The 21,687-nt window shown below is 49.8% G+C and overlaps 1 protein-coding gene across 1 annotated transcript in view; it reads right to left on the reverse strand.

Annotated features, from left to right (window-relative positions):
* LOC138258841 (mitogen-activated protein kinase 14A-like) overlaps window positions 1-21,687 on the reverse strand; it is a 157,936-nt gene that overhangs the window by 123,398 nt on the left and 12,851 nt on the right. The window contains exon 3 of the mRNA XM_069206117.1: window positions 8,696-8,754. Coding sequence (XP_069062218.1) covers window positions 8,696-8,754 — 59 coding nt within the window. The remainder of the gene's footprint in view (window positions 1-8,695; window positions 8,755-21,687) is intronic.

The raw sequence follows: 21,687 nt of genomic DNA on the forward strand, positions 1-21,687 counted from the left end.
TGGGGTGAGGCCCCTATGGCGGCCTCCGAGTCCTATGGAAGAGCGCCCCCCCAACATGGGGGGAGCGCGGCCCCTTAGGGATCGAGGACGCTGGGGCCGAGACTCGCACTAGTTGTGCGCAGGCTGGCCATGGGCTTCCGCTCGCGCGTCTCGCGAGACGTGCGGGCGGAAGTTCGACGCTGGGAGAGCGTCGGTGGTCGGGGCAGCGCTGGACCGGTTTGGGCCGCCGCGCACTGGTGGGGGGGCATAAAAGCGCCCCCCCCAGAAGGCTTGGCCTTCTTACTTCGTGCGCGGCGGCCCAGGGACATGCAGACCCATCGGCGATTCCCACCCACCCTCTCCTTATTATTAGGCTTGGAGGAAGGGCGCAGAAAGAGAGAATAAAGTAACCGGAAGCAACAGAGGGGACCCCAAGGGTGGGGCCCCGGTATAACAACAGAGATAGGATCCTGAAGTCCTGGACCAACCTGCGGATGGACACACCTGTTTGGGGGTAGGGAGCCCAGATCACTGGGGTGGTCACGGGGCTCATGCCCTGGGCCGCCCTGGTACACCCCTTGGTTGAGTGGTGTTTGGAGAGGGGGCGGAACCCTGAACAAGGGGTCAAGGAACAGAGGAAGCAGGGATACCGCCCCCCCTAAGGATACAGGTGACGATCAGTCCCTGTGTGGTCCAAAGGAGGTTCAGGACAGGAAGGGATCCTGTCAAAATCTATGGTTACAAAGTAGCGTCTATAACAGTTTATATATATTAAAGTTTGCAGTGAAATGTTTTTAGTTGAGTAAAGTGCATATGATGACTTCCATAAATTGTGTTTATGAATGTTTATAAAAGTATATTTGAAAATAAATACTTCTTCCAACAAACAAAACTGTCTTGTCGGTTGGTGTATGACCGGTGTTGGGGTGAGGCCCCTATGGCGGCCTCTGAGTCCTATGCAGAGAGTGCTCACTCCCTTTACTTACACGCGAGTGCTCGCTCCACTTACCTACACGCAGCGAGTGCTCCCTCCCTTTACCTACACACAGCAAGTGCTTTCTCCCTTTACTTACACACCAGTGCTCTCTCCTGCTACCTACAGAGAGAGTGCGCCCTCCCCCTTTAACTACACACAGCGAGTGCGCCCTCCCTCTTTACCTACATACTGTGAGTGCTCTCTCCCTTTACCTAGACAGAGCGAGTGCTCTCTCCCTCTACCTATACACAGCCAGTGCTCACTCCCTTTACATATACACAGCGAGTGCTCGCTCCACCTTTACCTACACACAGCGAGTGCACCCTCCCTCTTTACTACACACTGTGAGTGCTCTCTCCCTTTACCTAGACACAGCGAGTGCTCTCTCTCTCTACGTACACACAGCCAGTGCTCACTCCCTTTACATATACACAGCGAGTGCTCGCTCCACTTACCTACGCACAGCGAGTGCTCGCTCCACTTACCTACACACAGCGAGTGCTCGCTCCACTTACCTACACACAGCGAGTGCTCTCTCTCCCTTTACCTACACACAGCGAGTGCTCTCTCTCCCTTTACCTACACACAGCGAGTGCTCTCTCTCCCTTTACCTACACGCTGCCAGTGCTCTCTCTCCCTTTATCTACACGCTGCCAGTGCTCTCTCCCGCTACCTACACACAGCGAGTGCTCTCTCCCGCTACCTAGACACAGCGAGTGCTCTCTCCCGCTACCTAGACACAGTGAGTGCTCTCTCCCTTTACTTACACACGAGTGCTCTCCCCCTTTACCTACACACGAGTGCTCTCCCCCTTTACCTACACACAAGTGCTCTCTCCCGCTACCTACACACAAGGGCTCTCCCCCTTTACCTACACAGAGCGAGTGCTCACTCCCTATACCTACACAAAACGAGTGCTCTCTCCCTTTACCTACAGACAGCGAGTGCTCGCTCCCTTTACCTACAGACAGCAAGTGCTCGCTACACTTACCTACACACAGCAAGTGCTCACTCCCTTTACCTACACTCAGCGAGTGCTCTCTCCCTTTACTTACACTCAGCAAGTGCTCTCCCCCTTTACCTACACCCAGAGAGAGCTCTCTCCCTTTACCTACATTCAGCGAGTGCTCACTCCCTTTACCTACACACGAGTGCTCCCTCCCTTCACCTACACACAGCGAGTGCTCCCTCCCTTCACCTACACACAGCGAGTGCTCCCTCCCTTCACCTACACACAGCGAGTGCTCTCTCCCTTTACCTATACACAGCGAGTGCTCTCTCTCCCCCTTTACCTACTCACAACCAGTGCTCTCCCACTTTACCTACACACAGCAAGTGCTCTCTCCCTTTACCTACACACAGCGAGTGCCCTCCCCTTTTACCTGCACACAGTGAGTGCTCTCTCCCTTTACCAACATACAGCGAGTGCTCTCTCTCCCTTTACCTACACAGTGCCAATGCTCTCTCCCGCTACCTACACCCAAGGGCTCTCCCCTTTTACCTACACACACAGTGCTCTCCCCCTTTACCTACACAGAGCGAGTGCTCACTCCCCTTACCTACAGACAGCAAGTGCTTGCTCCCTTTACCTACAGACAGCAAGTGCTCCCTACACTTACCTACACACAGCAAGTGCTCACTCCCTTTACCTACACTCAGCAAGTGCTCTCCCCCTTTACCTACACCCAGAGAGTGCTCTCTCTCTTTACCTACATTCAGCGAGTGCTCACTCCCCTTACCTACACACAAGTGCTCCCTCCCTTCACCTACACACAGCAAGTGCTCCCTCCCTTTACCTACACACAGGGAGTGCTCTCTCCCTTTACCTACACACAGCGAGTGCTCTCTCTCCCTTTACCTACTCACAACCAGTGCTCTCCCACTTTACCTACACACAGCAAGTGCTCTCTCCCTTTACCTACACACAGCGAGTGCCCTCCCCTTTTACCTACACACAGTGAGTGCTCTCTCCCTTTACCAACATACAGCGAGTGCTCTCTCTCCCCTTACCTACACACTGTGAATGCTCTCTCTCCCTTAACCTACACAGTGCCAATGCTCTCTCCCGCTACCTACACCCAAGGGCTCTCCCCTTTTACCTACACACACAGTGCTCTCCCCCTTTACCTACACAGAGCGAGTGCTCACTCCCCTTACCTACACACAGCGAGTGCTCTCTCTCTCTTTACCTACACAGAGCGAGTGCTCTCTCCCGCTACCTACACACAGCGAGTGCTCTCTCCCGCTACCTACACACGAGTGCTCTCTCCCGCTACCTACACACAGCGAGTGCTCTCTCCCGCTACCTACACACAGCAAGTGCTCTCTCCCTTTACCTACACACAGCGAGTGCTCTCTCCCTTTACCGATACACAGCGAGTGCTCTCTCCCTTTACCTATACACAGTGAGTGCTCTCTCCCTTTACCGATACACAGCGAGAGCTCTCTCCCTTTACCGATACACAGCGAGAGCTCTCTCCCTTTACTTACACACGAGGGCTCTCCCCTTTTACCTACACAGCGAGTGCTCTCTCCCGCTACCTACACAGAGCGAGTGCTCACTCCCTTTACCTACACAAAGCGAGTCCTCTCTCCCTTTACCTACAGACAGCGAGTGCTCGCTCCCTTTACCTACAGACAGCGAGTGCTCGCTCCCTTTACTTACACACAGCAAGTGCTCGCTCCCTTTACTTACGCACAGCAAGTGCTCGCTCCCTTTACTTACGCACAGCAAGTGCTCGCTCCCTTTACCTACACACAGCAAGTGCTCACTCACTTTACCTACACTCAGCAAGTGCTCTCTCCCTTTACCTACACTCAGCAAGTGCTCTCTCCCTTTACCTACACACGAGTGCTCCCTCCCTTCACCTACACACAGCGAGTGCTCCCTCCCTTTACCTACACACAGCGAGTGCTCTCTCTCTTTACCTACACACAGCGAGTGCTCTCTCTCCCTTTACCTACTCACAGCCAGTGCTCTCCCACTTTACCTACACACAGCGAGTGCTCTCTCCCTTTACCTACACACAGCGAGTGCCCTCCCCTTTTACCTACACACAGTGAGTGCCCTCTCCCTTTACCTACATACAGCGAGTGCTCTCTCTCCCCTTACCTACACACTGTGAGTGCTCTCTCTCCCTTTACCTACACAGTGCCAATGCTCTCTCCCGCTACCTACACACAAGGGCTCTCCCCTTTTACCTACACACACAGTGCTCTCCCCCTTTACCTACACAGAGCGAGTGCTCACTCCCCTTACCTACACAGCGAGTGCTCTCTCTCCCTTTACCTACACACAGCGAGTGCTCTCTCCCGTTACCTACACACAGCGAGTGCTCTCTCCCGTTACCTACACACAGCAAGTGCTCTCTCCCGCTACCTACACACAGCGAGTGCTCTCTCCCTTTACCTACACACCAGTGCTCTCTCCTGCTACCTACACAGCGAGTGCTCTCTCCCGCTACCTACACACAGCGAGTGCTCTCTCTCCCTTTACCTACACACAGCGAGTGCTCTCTCCAGCTACCTACACACAGCAAGTGGTCACTCCCTTTACCGACACTCAGCGAGTGCTCTCTCCCTTTACCTAAACTCAGCAAGTGCTCACTCCCTTTACCTACACACAAGTGCTCCCTCCCTTCACCTACACACAGCGAGTGCTCCCTCCCTTCACCTACACACAGCGAGTGCTCTCTCCCTTTACCTATACACAGCGAGTGCTCTCTCTCCCTTTACCTACACACAGCCAGTGCTCTCCCCCTTTACCTACACACAGCAAGTGCTCTCTCCCTTTACCTACACACAGCAAGTGCCCTCCCCCTTTACCTACACACAGAGGTCTCTCCCTCTTTACCTACACAGAGCGAGTGCTCACTACCCTTACCTACAGACAGCAAGTGCTCTCTCTCCCTTTACCTACACACAGTGAGTGCTCTCTCTCCCTTTACCTACACGGTGCCAATGCTCTCTCCCGCTACCTACACACAAGGGCTCTCCCCTTTTACCTACACACAGAGTGCTCTCCCTCTTTACCTACACAGAGCGAGTGCTCACTCCCCTTACCTCCACACAGCGAGTGCTCTCTCCCTCTACCTACACACAGCGAGCGCTCTCTCTCCCTTTACCTACACACAGCGAGTGCTCTCTCCCTTCAACTACACACAGCGAGTGCTCTCTCTTCCTTTACCTACACACAGCGAGCGCTTTCTCCCTTTACCTACACACAGCGAGTGCTCTCTCCCACTACCTACACACAGCGAGTGCTCTCTTCCTTTACCTACACACAGCGAGTGCTCTCTCCCTTTACCTACACACAGCGAGTGCTCTCTCCCTTTACCTACACACAGCGAGTGCTCTCTCCCTTTACCTACACACAGCGAGTTCTGTCTCCCTTTACCTACACACAGCGAGTGCTCTCTCCCGCTACCTACACACAGCAAGTGCTCTCTCTCCCTTTACCTACACGCAGCAAGTGCTCTCTCCCGCTACTTACACACCAGTGCTCTCTCCCTTTACCTACACACAGCGAGTGCTCCCTCCCTTCACCTACACACAGCCAGTGCTCCCTCCCTTCACCTACACACAGCCAGTGCTCCCTCCACCTACACACAGCCAGTGCTCCCTCCCTTTACTTACACACAGCCAGTGCGCTCTCCCTACACACAGCGAGTGCTCACTCCCTTTACCTACACACAGCGAGTGCCCTCTCCCTTTATCTACACACAGAGAGTGCTCACTCCCTTTACATGTACACAGCGAGTGCTCTCTCCTTTACCTACACACCAGTGCTCTCTCCCTTTACCTACACACAGCGAGTGCTCTCTCCCTTTACCTACACACAGCGAGTGCTCTCTCCCTTTACCTACACACCAGTGCTCCCTCCCTTTACCTACACACAGCGAGGGCTCCCTCCCTTTACCTACACACAGCAAGGGCTCCCTCCCTTTACCTACACACAGCGAGTGCTCCCTTCCTTCACCTACACACAGAGAGTGCTCACTCCTCTTACATACACACAGCGAGTGCTCCCTCCCTTTACTTACACAAAGCGAGTGCTCACTGCTCTTACCTACACACCGTGAGTGCTCCCTACCTTCAGTTACAAACAACCAGTGCACTCTCCCTCTACCTACGCATAGTGAGTGCAGAGACGTAACGAAACTGGAGGGCCCCTTTGCAAAGTACATGGAGGGGGGCCCCCGTAGCCCCTTACCCAGGCAGGAGATCTCAGACGAGGGACCCACCACCCGTGCACACTGCTATTGCGCTGTGAAGCCCATAGTGAGCTGCAGCGCTCACTTGGCTACCAGAGTTTTTACTAATTCCGTGCTCCGAGTGGAGCGCGGAGTTCCAAAAACTCAGTTCTGCCAGCGGGGCGGAGCTCCCCGCACACCCCTATTTACGTCCCTTGTTACCAAGGGGACTTCTCATTTCTGGGATCCCCTAAGAATAACTAGGTCTCAGGACCTACTGATAGTTTCAAAGTTTCTGACTCGAAAATTCAAGTCTCAAAACAGACTAATGTGACATAAAACCTACCTGTCAGCTCGATGAGACAGGCAGAGAGTAGCTACACCGATCAGGAACACACACATACACCCCGGAGCTACAAACAAATGTACACAAACATGCACACCTCCGCACACACTTAAAGAAAATGCTGTGCCACAAACACATTCAACAGCGAAACTGCATAGACGTCAAACCCAGACATGCTAGCGCGAACCCCTGGGTGAAACTCACTGACACCTCGGCACGTGGTAACAGGGACAGAAGGTTTGTGTCAAGTTATCCATGAAGGTTGGTAGAAGAATATTGCCACTAAATATTGTCTGTCAATAGTACTCAGATCGACTATTGAGAACAGAAATACCGCTTTGAGATTAACAGTTAAAAAAAAACTACACCCAAAGGGAAGATATTTTTGCAAACTTAAAGACAAGAAAAAGAAATGTATGCCAGCGACGTTGTTGTTACTGGTTTGTGTCCAATACACAATTCCACATAAAATACTACGAACACATATTTTAAAAAAATATATATATATTTTCTCCTCTGCAAATCTATAGCCAGAATGTTAGCAATTATGTTTTCTCTAAAAGTAATTAGAAAAGAGAACACATGACAAACACAGACTATCATTGGAGTTGGAATTGTGTTCCAGCCAAACATCATTTATTAAAATATAGCTCAATATGGGTGCAGAATTCCTGTTATTAACTCCAGTCACGTGATATTTTGTATGTGATGCTTAGGATGTAATATTTGTGTCTGGCAATATTTCTTGACATAGAGATACTTGTAAAGGAGGATATATGATGTGATGCTTTATTTTTTATATATGAATGTTGTTAATATTTGATATTGTCTACATTCCATTATCCACGGACTATGTATACATTGTAACACAATTTTAATATATCATCCAGAGCACAAGTAAGAACTAGTACTAGGAGCACAGCATCCATTTTAGGACATCCTCATCCCTCACTCCACATCCCTGCTTCTCATGCATCATCCCTACTTCTCCTCCATCATCCCTGCTTCTCTTCCATCATCCCTACTTCTCCTCCATCATCCCTACTTCTCCTCCATCATCCCTGCTTCTCTTCCATCATCCCTACCTCTCATCCATCAGCCCTACCTCTCATCCATCATACAACATCTCTACTTCTCATCCCTTATCCCTGCTTCTTATCCCTACTATTTATCCATCATCCCTGCTTCTCATCCATCATATATCATCCCTACTTCTCATCCATCATCCCTACTTCTGATCCATCATACATCATCCCTACTTCTCATTCATCATCCCTGCTTCTCATCCATCATCCCTGCTTCTCATCCATCATCCCTGCTTCTCATCCATCATCCCTATGTCTCATCCATCATCCCTATGTCTCATCCGTTATACATCATCTCTACTTCTCATCCATCATCCCTGCTTCTCATCCATCATACATCATCCCTGCTGCTCATCCATCATCCCAACTTCTCATCCATCATACCTCATCCCGGCTTCTCATCCATCATCCCTCCTTCTCTTCCATCATCCCTACTTCTCATCCATCATCCCTGCTTCTCATCCATCAGCCCTACTTCTCATCGATTATACATCATCCCTGCTTCTCATCCATCATCCCTACTTCTCATCCATCATTCCTACTTCTCCTTCATCATCCCTACTTATCATCCATCATCCCTACTTCTCATCCATCGTCCCTACTTCTCATCTATCATCCCTGCTTCTCATCCGTCATCCCTGCTTCTCATCCGTCATCCCTGCTTCTCATCCATTCTTCTTTTCCATCATCCCCACTTCTCTTCCATCATTCCTACTTCTCATCCCTGAGTCTCATCCCTGCTTCTCATCCATCTTCCATCATTCTTCCTTCTCATGCCGCAGCCATCAACCCTACTCCTCACCCATCATCCCTCATTCCTCATCCGTCAGTCATACCAACACATTTTCAGTTTTGTGAAACACACCTTCACACTGATTGGCTGGCAACAGCCAATCAGAGTTATGAGAGAGGCCTGCATTCTATTTCTGTGTTAATGAAGAAGAGAGAAAGGCTGAATTGTCCCATCATGGACTGAGCCTGTGACCAACAGGCCGTACACGCGTCAGCAGAAGGTGGTGAACCCGCTGAGCTATCTCTCCTGCTCCCCCCTCTCCCTCGACCTCTCTCGCAGGCAGCATCACCGCCACAATTAAAGGGTTTCATCTTCTTTACTTACAAGTTCTGGAATGTTTCAAGGGAGTCGTCTGGAGTGAAGACATTCAGGAGGCTGATGACCTGTGGAGGAAGTGACATCACGGAGTGAGAAACAAGCAGTGTGGGGGAGGGTCAAGCAGTGCAAGGAGTCAGACACAGCCATGAAGAGTAAATAATCATATGCAGAGCTACCAAAGGTATGCGGCAAGCGAGAACCAAATTATGTGGCACTGGTGGCTATATTACGTGGAAAGGAAAGGCGAATTATGTGGCATATAACAAGGTTAAGGGCTTAATTTGAACTGTTATCACACATTGATGCAGAAGGATCCTAGTGCTGTTGGAAACAGGAAGGTTTGTTATGAAAGAACTTGATAAACTTTGAACAGATTTTAACAATTAACCAGAATGCCCTGAATGGAGACACTGGGGTGTCATTTCGTTAGTGTTGTAATTTCTACTTGGTGTGTGTAAAAAGTACAGGTCTGCACTCAGCAGAAAAGAAGCCAAACTGTGTAATTCCAGATTGTGTAATCCCAGTTTGTGTAATTACATTAGACGGAAATACAGAGAATAGCCAATGAAGGAGGCTGGCCTGCACAGAGTTGTAGGGATATCCGCCATCACACAGGCCAGCCTGGCTGGGACTGGCTCTCCGGGCCTGACATGCAGGGACATCCTTCCCTGCGGACTGCCTCAGTTTACAACAGGAAGACTTGATTGATGCAGAACAAATACAGAGCAGAGGAAACCTATTGCATTATTGTTGCTGTGTCATAGGGTCCTGAGGAAGGTTTTCTGAGCACTGCTTAGCTGTGTTTAAAAAAGTCAAAGGGAAAACATGATTTTTCTCCACTTTCAAATAAAAAACAAGGGATTAAGTTTGAGGCAGAATCAGTTTGTACATCGTGCGGTGTGTAGGTAGCAAATCTAGTCACCCATAGGATTGCTTAATTCTGTTAAAAAAGTTATTCAAATATGAGGATTTTTTTCATGTGCCTGGGCAGATCTTGCAGTTTCATTCCACGGAGTTACCTAAAAACTCTGTGAGATTCCGCGGAGTTCTGTGAGCAGCGGAATTTCAGTCCTTTGCCCTGCACCAGGAGCTTGTCCCAGGCTGCAAGATCAGTGTGAACAGGACCACACGGCAGGCCAGCGGGCGCTGCTTCTTCCTGCCACTCGAGTAGATGTTCTACTTGAGTGGCAGCGTTCTCAGCGCAAGTGGCAGCGTTCTCCGCGCGAGTGGCAGCGTTCTCCGCGCGAGTGGCAGCGTTCTCCGCGCGAGTGGCAGCGTTCTCAACGCGAGTGGCAGCTTTCTCAATGCGAGTGGCAGCTTTCTCAACGCGAGTGGCAGCTTTCTCAACGCGAGTGGCAGCTTTCTCTACGGAGAGCGGTAGTGACCTGCCCCACCCGTCCGTATTGAGAAATCCCACCAGGAATCATTCTAGTGCCTGAAAATCACACTAGGGCATGGAAAGTCTCGCTTGCCAACTGAATGCTGGCGAGCTGAGTGCAAGAGAAAAATCCCCCAGGCAGAGGTGTTTTTTTTTCGGAACTCCGCACTCCAAGCGGAATATAGAGTGGGCAAAATCCAGCAAAATCCGCCGGCAGAGCAGAATTATTTGCCCGACAGTAATTATTAACATTTCATTGCATATGTAAAATATTTTATAAACAATAATGTTTAACTATTTTTCCACTTTCCATTTCTTTTAATTTCTGCCCTGTCGCAAACTTTTTTCAGTATTATTGGCTAGCTCAAAATGTGTTTTACTATTCCTTCTTACAGGAGAACCACAGAAGTGCAAAATGAATTGTTGACCCACTACTGAGTTTCTGTTCTATGCAATGTGTGGAACACAGCAGCACAACGTCAGTGGGTGAACCTGAAGCACACAGAGGCTGTGCACTGGATTAAAGAACACTATCTTCAGTGTACTGGATTAAAACACACAGAAGCTGTGCACTAGATTAAAGAACACTATATCCAATGCACCAGATTAAAGCACACAGCCTTCAGTGCACCCGATTAATGCACGCTGTCTTCAGTGCACCAGATTAAAGCACAGAGCCTTCAGTGTACCAGATTATTGCACACAGCCTTCAGTGCACCAGATTAATGCCCGCTGTCTTCAGTGGACCAGAATAATGCACGCTGTCTTCAGTGCACTAGATGAATGCATGCTGGCTTCAATGCACCAGATTAAAGCACTCAGTCTCCGGTGCACTGGATTAATGCACACTGTCTTCAGTGCACCAGATTAATGCACGCTGCCTTCAGTGCACTGGATTAAAGCATGCAGTCTTCAGTGCACCGGAGTAAACTACGCAGTATTCATTGCACTAGATTAAAGCATGATGCTTCAGAGTATTAGATTATAGCACACCGTCATCAGTGCACCAGATTAAAGCACACAGTCCTCAGTGCACCTGAATAAAGCATACAGCCTTCAGTGCACCAGATTAATGCAAGCTGCCTTCAATGCACCAGATTAAAGCACTCAGTCTTCAGTGCACTGGATTAATGCACACTGTCTTCAGTGCACCAGATTAAAGCACTCCATCTTCAGTGCACCAGATTAAAGCATGCTGTCTTCAGTGCACCAGATTAATGCACACTGCCTTCAGTGCACCGGATTAAAGCATGCAGTCTTCAGTGCGCCGGAGTAAACTACGCAGCATTCATTGCACTGAATTAAAGCATGATGCTTCAGAGCATTAGATTATAGCACACCGTCCTCAGTGCACCAGATTAAAGCACACAGTCTTCAGTGCACCAGATTAAAGCACACCATCTTCAGTGCACCAGATTAAAGCATGCTGTCTTCAGTGCACCAGATTTATGTACAATGCCTTCAGTGCACCGGATTAAAACACTCAGTCTTCAATGCACTGGATTAATGCACACTGTCTTCAGTGCACCAGATTAAAGCATGCCATCTTCAGTGCACCAGATTAATGTACGCTGCCTTCAGTGCACCGGATTAAAGCACTCAGTCTTCAGTGCACTGGATTAATGCACACTGTCTACAGTGCACCAGATTAACGCACGCTGCCTTCGTTGCACTGGATTAAAGCATGCAGTCTTCAGTGCACCGGAGTAAACTCTCCAGCAACAGTGAGGCGGGTTGGTGGTGATGTGAAAGCACCAAGAAAGTGTGAGAGCAAAAGCAACATGTGGGGTGGGGGAAAGCAACACAGAGGGCGCGGGTGGAGGGAAGCAATAGAGAGAGGCACAGAGGTGAGCACAAAACAGAGGAGGTGGGGAGCACAGGCAGCAACACAGAGTGCAGGGAAGAGATGTACACGAGGGAGACAGCTCGGAAACACACATTCATGACAGCTTCACACAAAAGGAAAAAGTAGTGCTTGAAAAGCAAGCAGCGGAAGCATTGATGTCAGCCAATCAAAGAGATTGTAAAGAAGCAATGCTCCATGGGAGGGGCAAACACAAGATTGACAAGCTGGAACACAAATAAAAAGCAGGCAAATGAGAGTTCCAAGGAAAGCCAACCAAAGGTAAGCAAAGGGCAGGTCCATGCCCCTGTGTGTTCTTGCTAAGCCACAATGTGCATCGCACAGACAACGTACACACTCTCTAGTTGGCTTGAACTAAATATGAGATCAGTCTTGACTGAATCATGGCGTGATGGACGTCCTGTGTGTTCTCCCATCACAGCCTGAAGGAATGTACGGGCTGTGTTATGATTATGCTCTCAGTTGTTCACTATTTCTTTAAGATTCGTGGAACAGTTGGACTTCCTCTTCGAAATATGCAGAACTGTCTCTATAAGGCCGAGAAGGCCTCTTCCTAACCTGAGAGCTGTGCTGGATTCCTACTCTAAAGTGTGCATTGTAGTCTCTGCCTTATTAGTAACAGTTCATCTCCCCTCTGCAGCCATGTTGATTCCCACCTGTACGAGGCTGGCCTGACTTGTAGTGGGTACCAGAGGTACTTACACCTTGTGCCAGGTCCAGTTATCCCTTATTAGTGTAGAAGAGGTGTTTCTAGCAGCTTAGGCTGATAGAAGGTAGCTATAGCAGAGCAGCTTAGGCTGAACTAGGAGACATGCAAAGCTCGTACTATACCACTGGTGTCATATGCACAATATCATAAGAAAACACAATACACAGATATACTAAAAATAAAGGTACTTTATTTTTATGACAATATGCCAAAAGTATCTCAGTGAGTACCCTCAGTATGAGGATAAGTTATATACACAAGGTATATGTACACAAACCAAAATTATGCAGGTAATAGCAAGAAAAGTAATGCAAGCAGTGTAAAGTTACAATAGACTGCGATAGGAGCACATAGGTATGGGGGCAACACAAACCATATACTCCAAAAGTGGAATGCGATCCACAAATGGACCCCAAACCTATGTGAGCTTGCAGAGGGTCGCTGGGACTATAAGAAAACAGTGAGGGTTAGAAAAATAGCCCACCCCAAGACCTTGAAAGGTAGGTGTAAAGTGCACCTACTACCCCCAGAGAGCACAGAAGTCGTGATAGGGGGATTCTGCAGGAAAAACAAACACCAGTAATGCAACAACTTTGGATTTCCAGACCTGAGTACCTGTAAGACAAGAGGACCAAGTCCAATAGTCGTGACAGTGTCGAGAGTGGGCAGGAGCCCGGGAAATGCCAGCTGAGAGTGCAAGGAAGCTGCCACTGGATGGAAGAAGCTTAGAGTTCTGCAAGAAAGAAGAGGACTAGGAACTTCCCCTTTAGAGGATGGATGTCCCACGTCGCGATGAAGCTTGCAGAGGTGTTCCCACGCAGAAAGACCACAAAAAAGCCTTGCTAGCTGCAAGGGTCACAGTAGAGGTTTTTGGATGCTGCTGTGGCCCAGGAGGGACCAGGATGTCGCCACTTGGATGAGGAGATAGAGGGGGTGCCCACCAAGTTAGGAAGCCCTCACAGAAGCAGGCAGCACCTGCCAAAGTACCTGAACAGGCACTTGGAAGAAGAGTGAACCGAAGTCCACGTGAAGTCACAAAAGGGAGTCCCACGATGCCGCAGGACAACTCAGAAGGTTGTGCACTGCAGGTTAGAGTGTCGGGGACCCAGGCTTGGCTGTGCACAAAGGAAATCCTGGAAGAGTGCACAGGAGCCGGAGCAGCTGCAAATCACACGGTACCCAGCAATGCAGTCTAGCGTGGGGAGGCAAGGACTTACCTCCACCAAACTTGGACTGAAGTCTCACTGGACTGTGGGAGTCACTTGGACAGAGTTGTTGAGTTCCAGGGACCATGCTAGTCGTGCTGAGAGGGGACCCAGAGGACCAGTGATGCAGTCTTTTGGTGCCTGTGGTTGCAGGGGGAAGATTCCGTCGACCCATGGGAGATTTCTTCAGAGCTCCTGGTGCAGAGAGGAGGCAGGCTACCCCAACAGCATGCACCACCTGGAAACAGTCGAGAAAGCCAGCAGGATGAAGCGATACAAGGTTGCTAGTAGTCGTCTTGCTACTTTGTTGCAGTTTTGCAGGCGTCCTGAGCAGTCAGTGGTCGATCCTTTGGCAGAAGGTGAAGAGGGCGATGCAGAGGAACTCTGATGAGCTCTTGCATTCGTTATCTGGTGAGATCCCCAAAGCAGAGACACTAAATAGCTAGAAAAGGAGGTTTGGCTACCTAGGAAGGAGGATTGGCTACCAACAGAGGTAAGAGCCTATCAGAAGGAGCCTCTGATGTCACCTGCTGGCACTGGCCACTCAGAGCAGTCCAGTGTGCCACAGACACCTCTGCTTCCAAGATGGCAGAGGTCTGGGACACACTGGAGGAGCTCTGGGTACCTCCCCTGGGAGGTGCAGGTCAGGGGAGTGGTCACTCCCCTTTCCTTTGTCCAGTTTCGCGCCAGAGCAGGGCTGGGGGATCCCTGAACCGGTGTAGACTGGCTTATGCAGAGATGGGCACCATCTGTGCCCATCAAAGCATTTCCAGAGGCTGGAGGAGGCTACTCCTCCCCAGCCTTCACACCTATTTCCAAAGGCAGAGGGTGTTACACCCTCTCTCAGAGGAAATCCTTTGTTTTGCCTTCCTGGGCCAGGGCTGCCTGGACCCCAGGAGGGCAGAAACCTGTCTGAGGGGTTGGCAGCAGCAGCGACTGTAGTAGAGACCCCGGAAAGGCAGTTTGGCAGTACCCGGGGACTATGCTAGAGACCCGGAGGATCATGGAATTGTCCCCCCCAATGCCAGAATGGCATTGGGGTGACAATTCCATGATCTTAGACATGTTACCATTGTGACGCTGCACATAGGTAGTGACCTATGTACAGTGCACGCGTGTAATGGTGTCCCCGCACTCACAAAGTCCTGGGAATTTGCCCTGAACAATGTGGGGGCACCTTGGCTAGTGCCAGGGTGCCCACACACTAAGTAACTTTGCACCCAACCTTCACCAGGTGAAGGTTAGACATATAGGTGACTTATAAGTTACTTAAGTGCAGTGGTAAATGGCTGTGAAATAACGTGGACGTTATTTCACACAGGCTGCAGTGGCAGGCCTGTGTAAGAATTGTCAGAGCTCCCTATGGGTGGCAAAAGAAATGCTGCAGCCCATAGGGATCTCCTGGAACCCCAATACCCTGGGTACCTCAGTACCATATACTAGGGAATTATATGGGTGTACCAGTATGCCAATGTGAATTGGTAAATTTAGTCACTAGCCTGTTAGTGACAAATTTGGAAAGCAGAGAGAGCATAACCACGGAGGTTCTGGTTAGCAGAGCCTCAGTGAGACAGTTAGGCATCACACAGGGAACACATACAGGGCACATATTTATGAGCACTGGGGCCCTGCCTGGCAGGGTCCCAGTGACACATGGACTAAAACAACATATATACATTGAAATATGGGGGTAACATGCCAGGCAAGATGGTACTTTCCTACACCACCCTAAAAAGTGCATTGTAGTCTCTGCAAAGGGGAGATGAGCTGTCACTAAGATAGCAGCCACTTTGCACTCCCACGCTAAAATGTGCGTTGTGGTCCCTGCAGAGGGGAAATAAACAGTTACTAATTTGGCAGCAATGATGTAACGAAGGCCCCTGTAGCCCCCGCGGGCGGGCGACCCAAGTTCCAAGAGGCCCTCACAGCACAGAACTCTGGCCTCGGAGCTCCCGCATGAGTCCAGTGGGGGCCCCTCCACATACTGTGCAGGAGGGCCCTCAACTTTTGTTACGCCACTGCCATGTTGGACTCCCACCCTAAAATGTGCATTGTAGTCTCTGTGGGGGGGAGATGAACAGTTACTAATATGGCAGCTATGAGACAGTGGTGTAACAAAGGCCCCCGCAACCCCCCAGTGCAGGTGTGGGCCGAGCTCCAGGGGGCCCTGTCAGCACAGAACTCTAGCCTCAGAGCTCCTGTGTGTAGTCTCTGCAGAGGGAGATGAACAGTTACTAATATGGCAGCTATGATGAAGTGTTGTAACAAAGGCCCCTGCAGCCCCCGCAGTGCAGGTGTGGGCCGAGCTCCAGGGGGCCCTCTCAGTACAGAACTCTGCCCTCAGAGCTCCTGCGTGTAGCCTCTGCAGAGGGGAGATGAACAGTTACTAATATGGCAGCTATGAGACAGTGGTGTAACAAAGGCCCCCGCAACCCCCCAGTGCAGGTGTGGGCCGAGCTCCAGGGGGCCCTGTCAGCACAGAACTCTGGCCTCAGAGGTCCTGCGTGTAGTCTCTGCAGAGGGAGATGAACAGTTACTAATATGGCAGCTATGATGAAGTGGTGTAACAAAGGCCCCCACAGTGCAGGTGTGGGCCGAGCTCCAGGGGGCCCTCTCAGTACAGAACTCTGCCCTCAGAGCTCCTGCGTGTAGCCTCTGCAGAGGGGAGATGAACAGTTACTAATATGCAGCTATAATGCAGTGGTGTCACAAAGGCCCCCGCAGCCCCTGCAGTGCAGGTGGGGCCGAGCTCCAGGGGGCCCTCTCAGCACAGAACTCTGGCCTCGGAGCTCCTGCGTGTAGCCTCTGCAGAGGGGAGGTGAACAGTTACTAATATGGCAGCTATGATGAAGTGGTGTAACAAAGGCCCCTGCAGCCCCCGCAGTGCAGGTGTGGGACGAGCTCCAGGGGGCCCTCTCAGTACAGAACTCTGCCCTCGGAGCTCCTGCGTGTAGCCTCTTCCGAGGGGAGATTAACAATTACTAGTATGGCAGCTATGAGACAGTGGTTTAACAAAGGCCCCCGCAGCCCCCAGTGCAGGTGTGGGCCGAGCTCCAGGGGGCCCTGTCAGCACAGAACTCTAGCCTCAGAGCTCCTGTGTGTAGCCTCTGCAGAGGGAGATGAATTCTATGTCAGGACCGGAGGCTCAGATTATGCTTCTCTTTCTTTACTACTCTTAACACAGCAGCCAATAAAATCATTTTTAACAATTACATCATTGAATCTCATAAACTACATTACCCATCATGCTCTCGTTCCTATCCACCAATCCCCTGCGAGCTAACACTTCAAGAGTCCAGTACGCTGCCATAACTTCCTCTTTCTTTGCCTCTCACACACGAAGATAAGTGTGATTTAGGATTCCGGTAATACTGTGAGTGCTGTATGCAAAATTAAGCAGTTGTGTGTGTGATACAGGAGTTTTGAATGCATTCACCTTGTGAGTTTTGCTCAACGTCTGCTTGTTTCCACACATGCGCTTAAGGAAGCGGTGAGCAGACGCGCTGGGCCTTGGCGTTCTGCCAGACTTCAATTTTGTTCCCCCGCCTCAAGCGACGATCGCGGTGCAACGGCTTATCAGCTGCATCGGTGCCTTTCCTCATCGGACCCGATTACTGGCCTTGGGCGACGCGCATAGCCCGATTAAGCTACTTTTTGGTAGGATTGGGCTACACGCGCATCCAATTCAGTTTGACAGTCAGCGCTTTGTCGCTGGGCAACGCGCACTCTGAGAAAGTGGCAGCAGAGTGCGGATCGGGTGCCTTCGGCAGAGGCTGCAACAATAAGGGCAGCATCCCTCATATTTTGACAATGTTTGAGCAGTTGTGCCATATATTTCCCTTTCTGAGTGGGGTGCACGCTCTGCTAACTTTATAAGGCTCCACTTGAGGTCCACGACCCCAGAGTAGGCATGGGCTGTAACAATAATATAACAGGCTTGCCTGAGGAGCTTAACTGATCGAGCAGTGGGGAAGTCTGCCCTGATTCTTTGCACCTTGAGGCAGCTCCCCCATTGTTTCCAAGCGTGACTTGGACCTTTGCCATTCCAACAATGTGGCAGAGAGGGAATATTTGAAGGGGCAGAATACTATGAGGAGTTCAGGAGGTTTAGGGGCACAATGCAGATGATACATTTCAGGCCGTGGACGCCTCCATCCAGCATTCCGTAAATAAAGCCTTGGCGGCAGCATTGCAACCTGTTTTGGTCTAACTGCAGTCGTACGTCGAAGGGCAAGGCCGCAGCACCCCTTCCTCCTCGAATTCGACAGGGGAGCCTTCTGAGGCACCTCGTAAACACATAGATAAAGTAAAACTCTGGCCGCATGAGGAGGTTCTATCGTCCCTGGATCCAAAGTCCACTGAAGACCACAGGTATTGCACGCCCAAGATCAAGCTCAGACGTTCCCCCTCGACATCGGACTCTGAATCTGAGATTCCAGAATCAGGGAGTTCCAAAGAGGAGCAATCCCTCCGCCATAGAAAGCAATCCTCATTGACCCGTGCCCTGTCTCCTTCTTCCCCTTTTAGCTTTGATCCGGAGGACATTGTCCACCCTAGATCCTCAGACTGGGCCCCAGGGCGAGCGGTGGCTAACTATCTGCATCATACCTTGCGTAAACCCTTTGATAAAGATGTACGCAATCGTCTCAGGGCGGAATGTCCCAGACCAGACCTGCCAGACAAGGTTGCGCTCATGCCAGAAGTAGACCCATCTACAACTAAATTCCTAAAAAAGTATGCCAGGGACCCTAAAAAAGGCATCGACAGGGCATGGAGAGCATGCCAAGACAAGTTGCTGGATGTGGTGGGTCCCCTCAAATTTATTTTAGAGATGACCCTGAATGCCAAGGAAAAAGGTGAACCTATTGATCCAGACATCTTGACGAGATGGACCAAGTGTGCAATTTGCCTCCTTGGCAACACCAATTGTGCGGTCTCGACCGAACGGCAGAACACTATCCTCATGAGAATAGACTCCAAACTAACTGAATTAGCACCAGCGGAAGTGGTTCCCTTGGCAGACGGTCTGCTTTTCGGTGGAAAGTTTAAGGACATAGGGAACTATGTCAGCACCTTTGCAGCCTTGGATAAGGCCCACACCTCCCTAAGGAAAGTTTTCCAGCCGAACCTTTTTGCCAGGGTCTGGCGAGGTTGGGCCGCTCGCCAGGCCGTCAATCTTGGCAAGGCACCCAAAAAGGAGCCTATGGACGCCAAAGAGGAGGAGTTCAAGATTCCACTAGAGGTGGAACCTTCTTCCCTTCTCGAGCCCACTCCAAGTCAAAATCCAATAGGGGCTCGAGGGGATACTATCACGCCGGTGCCTCTCAAGGTAAGACTCTACGACCTGTCCCGAGCTCCTTTGGAGGGGCAGGGTCAAATGGTTAATACACAACTGGAAGTCATTCACAAACATTGCATGGGTCCTTCAGACAGTCCAGGGGTTTCAGATAGAATTTTACCAGACCCCCTCCCAACAGGACCACCCAAGACCTCTGAATTTTTCCTAACAAGAGGCATTGTTTATAGATGCAGAAATAGAAGAGTTGCTGCGAAAACGGGCAGTAGCATGTTGAGACCCTCACCCTCCTGGTTTCTGCAGCAACATCTTCCTAGTGCAAAAGAAAGGAGGAGGTCATAGACTTTATTGAACTTGCACAATTTAAATTTCTGGATTGTTTACAGGCACTTCAAGATGGAGGGAATACATCTTTTCAAGACCTTCTTTGAGAAGGCAATTGGATGGTCCCACCCTGAAATGTGCATTGTAGTCTCTGCAGAGGGGAGATGAACTGTTACTAATATGGCAGCCATGTTGGACTTCCACACTAAAATGAGCATTGTGGTCTCTGTGAAGGGGAGATGAACCTTTACTAACATGGCAGCCATCTTAGATCCCCGCTTTAAAGTGGATCTGGAATGGCGAAAGGGTCTGTTCCTAAAGCAGATTGTGCTGAGGTCTACTTAGAAGACATTTGGATTTACCTCATGGCAAACAAATAATTTTCGCTCCCAAGGTTTTGCTGGAAGCCTGTATTTGACACTATCAAACGTGAGATGCACTGAATACCCACACTATGTACTCTTGATTCCACCTCATACTCCTTTCATCCCCACCACACACTCCCTGCCACTGATCTCACTCGTGAAGGTGCTCTTTTTTTGTTTTCTTTCTTTTTTTCTGTTTTTCCACCTTTATCTGCCTCCTTCTTACCCTTCTTGTGTTTTTCTTTCACTTGCTCCGTCAAAGTCTGATGAGGATAAATAAGGGCCAGAACCCCTAAAATGTGTACCAGTGGCCCCACCGGCTCAAATTAAGCACTGGTGTGGGGGCAGCCCTTCTTTGATGTTCAGAGGTCTGAGGGCTTGGGGCAGGGGGGCAGAAGGTGGAGGGGTGCGTGGTGAACAAAGTGGGGTGTGGGACTGGGAGTCCAGGGGTCCTCTGGTCTCTCAGATTAGTTGTTGGGTTCAGTGGAAGAAGGACATGTTGCACCTTATTTCCACCATTCATTGACGGTTGTTCATGCTTTAGATATTCATTATCACTTCCAGGCAGTCACCCTAAAACCGTGGTCCAGGTTTCCGTAACTTCCAGACATTGGATTGGGTTTGCATATAACCCTCGCGTGGAGGCGCCTTACGTTACCTGTCTGAACATTGCTCCAAGCACTAGGACAAGAGTGAGTCTGAGGGATGGATGATGGAGGAGTTTAAGCCACACAGCCTCAAAGAACAGAGTGAATCAAGGCGCCTTGGACAATGTCATGAGGTGAGGCCACAGCAAATGGGCTACGAAGTCACTGGGTCCACGCAGCGTCAGAACCAGTCCGCCTGCTTCATTTAATATTTTAGGAAAAAATTGTACAATCCAGTCTCTACATTGTCAGAAACACCTATTTTGATAGCTCAAATAATTCCAAAGTTTAACTTTTTGGTGGCTTCCGTGATAAAAACTGGGAGTTACGTGACGTGGCAGGAGTAATGTGTCTCTTGCATTCATCCATTTTTGCAACACACATCACTGTTGATGGGGTTTTGAAGTTTAATGTGCACAAAGGACCTGATACAGTAAAACCTCAACTAACAACTAACCAGCAGGTAAGATCTATAGGTTAAGATCTCCTAAATAATCACTTGAGAGAGCTGCTCAGTGGGACAGAATGGTTTCCGGCCTTTGAAGAATCTGTTTGGGGCTTCAAAGATGGAGAAGGTATTTAGGTACAACGCAGTCTCCATGGGTGTCTGACACCTCTCTGGAGAGTTGCTCTTTGGGAGGGGCCAGGTTGGTTTCATCTGCTCTTAATAATGTCCAACTAAGGCTTATAAGGAGTACTGTGCATTGGTTGAATCCTAAAACTGACAAATAAAATCCCACCACCAGATTCTTAGATCTTTTTTTGGGAGGGCGTGGTCGGTGCTTTGGGCACCAGGATACTGCTGTGGAGCAGACGCAGTGCTTCATTTGTGCCGGTGCTTAGCACCTGTACTTATTTCTAAACACCAGCACTTATTTATGACACTCCGCCTCATGATGGCGCTACATAATCTGGAACAGAGCTTATAAGAAAGAAATGGTGTTCAATAAACTTACGAAAATAATACAACTGCAGGAGGGAAACCATTCCTGCAGCATGTCGTGGCCTGTAAATACCTTGTGCCCTGGCACCTATAATTTTACAAATTAAGCTCTGAGCAGAAGATCAGAGAAAACAGATCTCTAGTAAGAGAAAGACTAAGGGCCAAATATACAAAGGTCTTTTGTGCTCGCAAATGGTCCTTTTTGTGCAGAATTGGGCCCTTTGGGACCCCAAAACATTGGAAGTTTACCACCAACTTCAAGGTTGT

Source organism: Pleurodeles waltl, chromosome 9, assembly GCF_031143425.1.
Source record: "Pleurodeles waltl isolate 20211129_DDA chromosome 9, aPleWal1.hap1.20221129, whole genome shotgun sequence".
NCBI lineage: Eukaryota > Metazoa > Chordata > Amphibia > Caudata > Salamandridae > Pleurodeles > Pleurodeles waltl.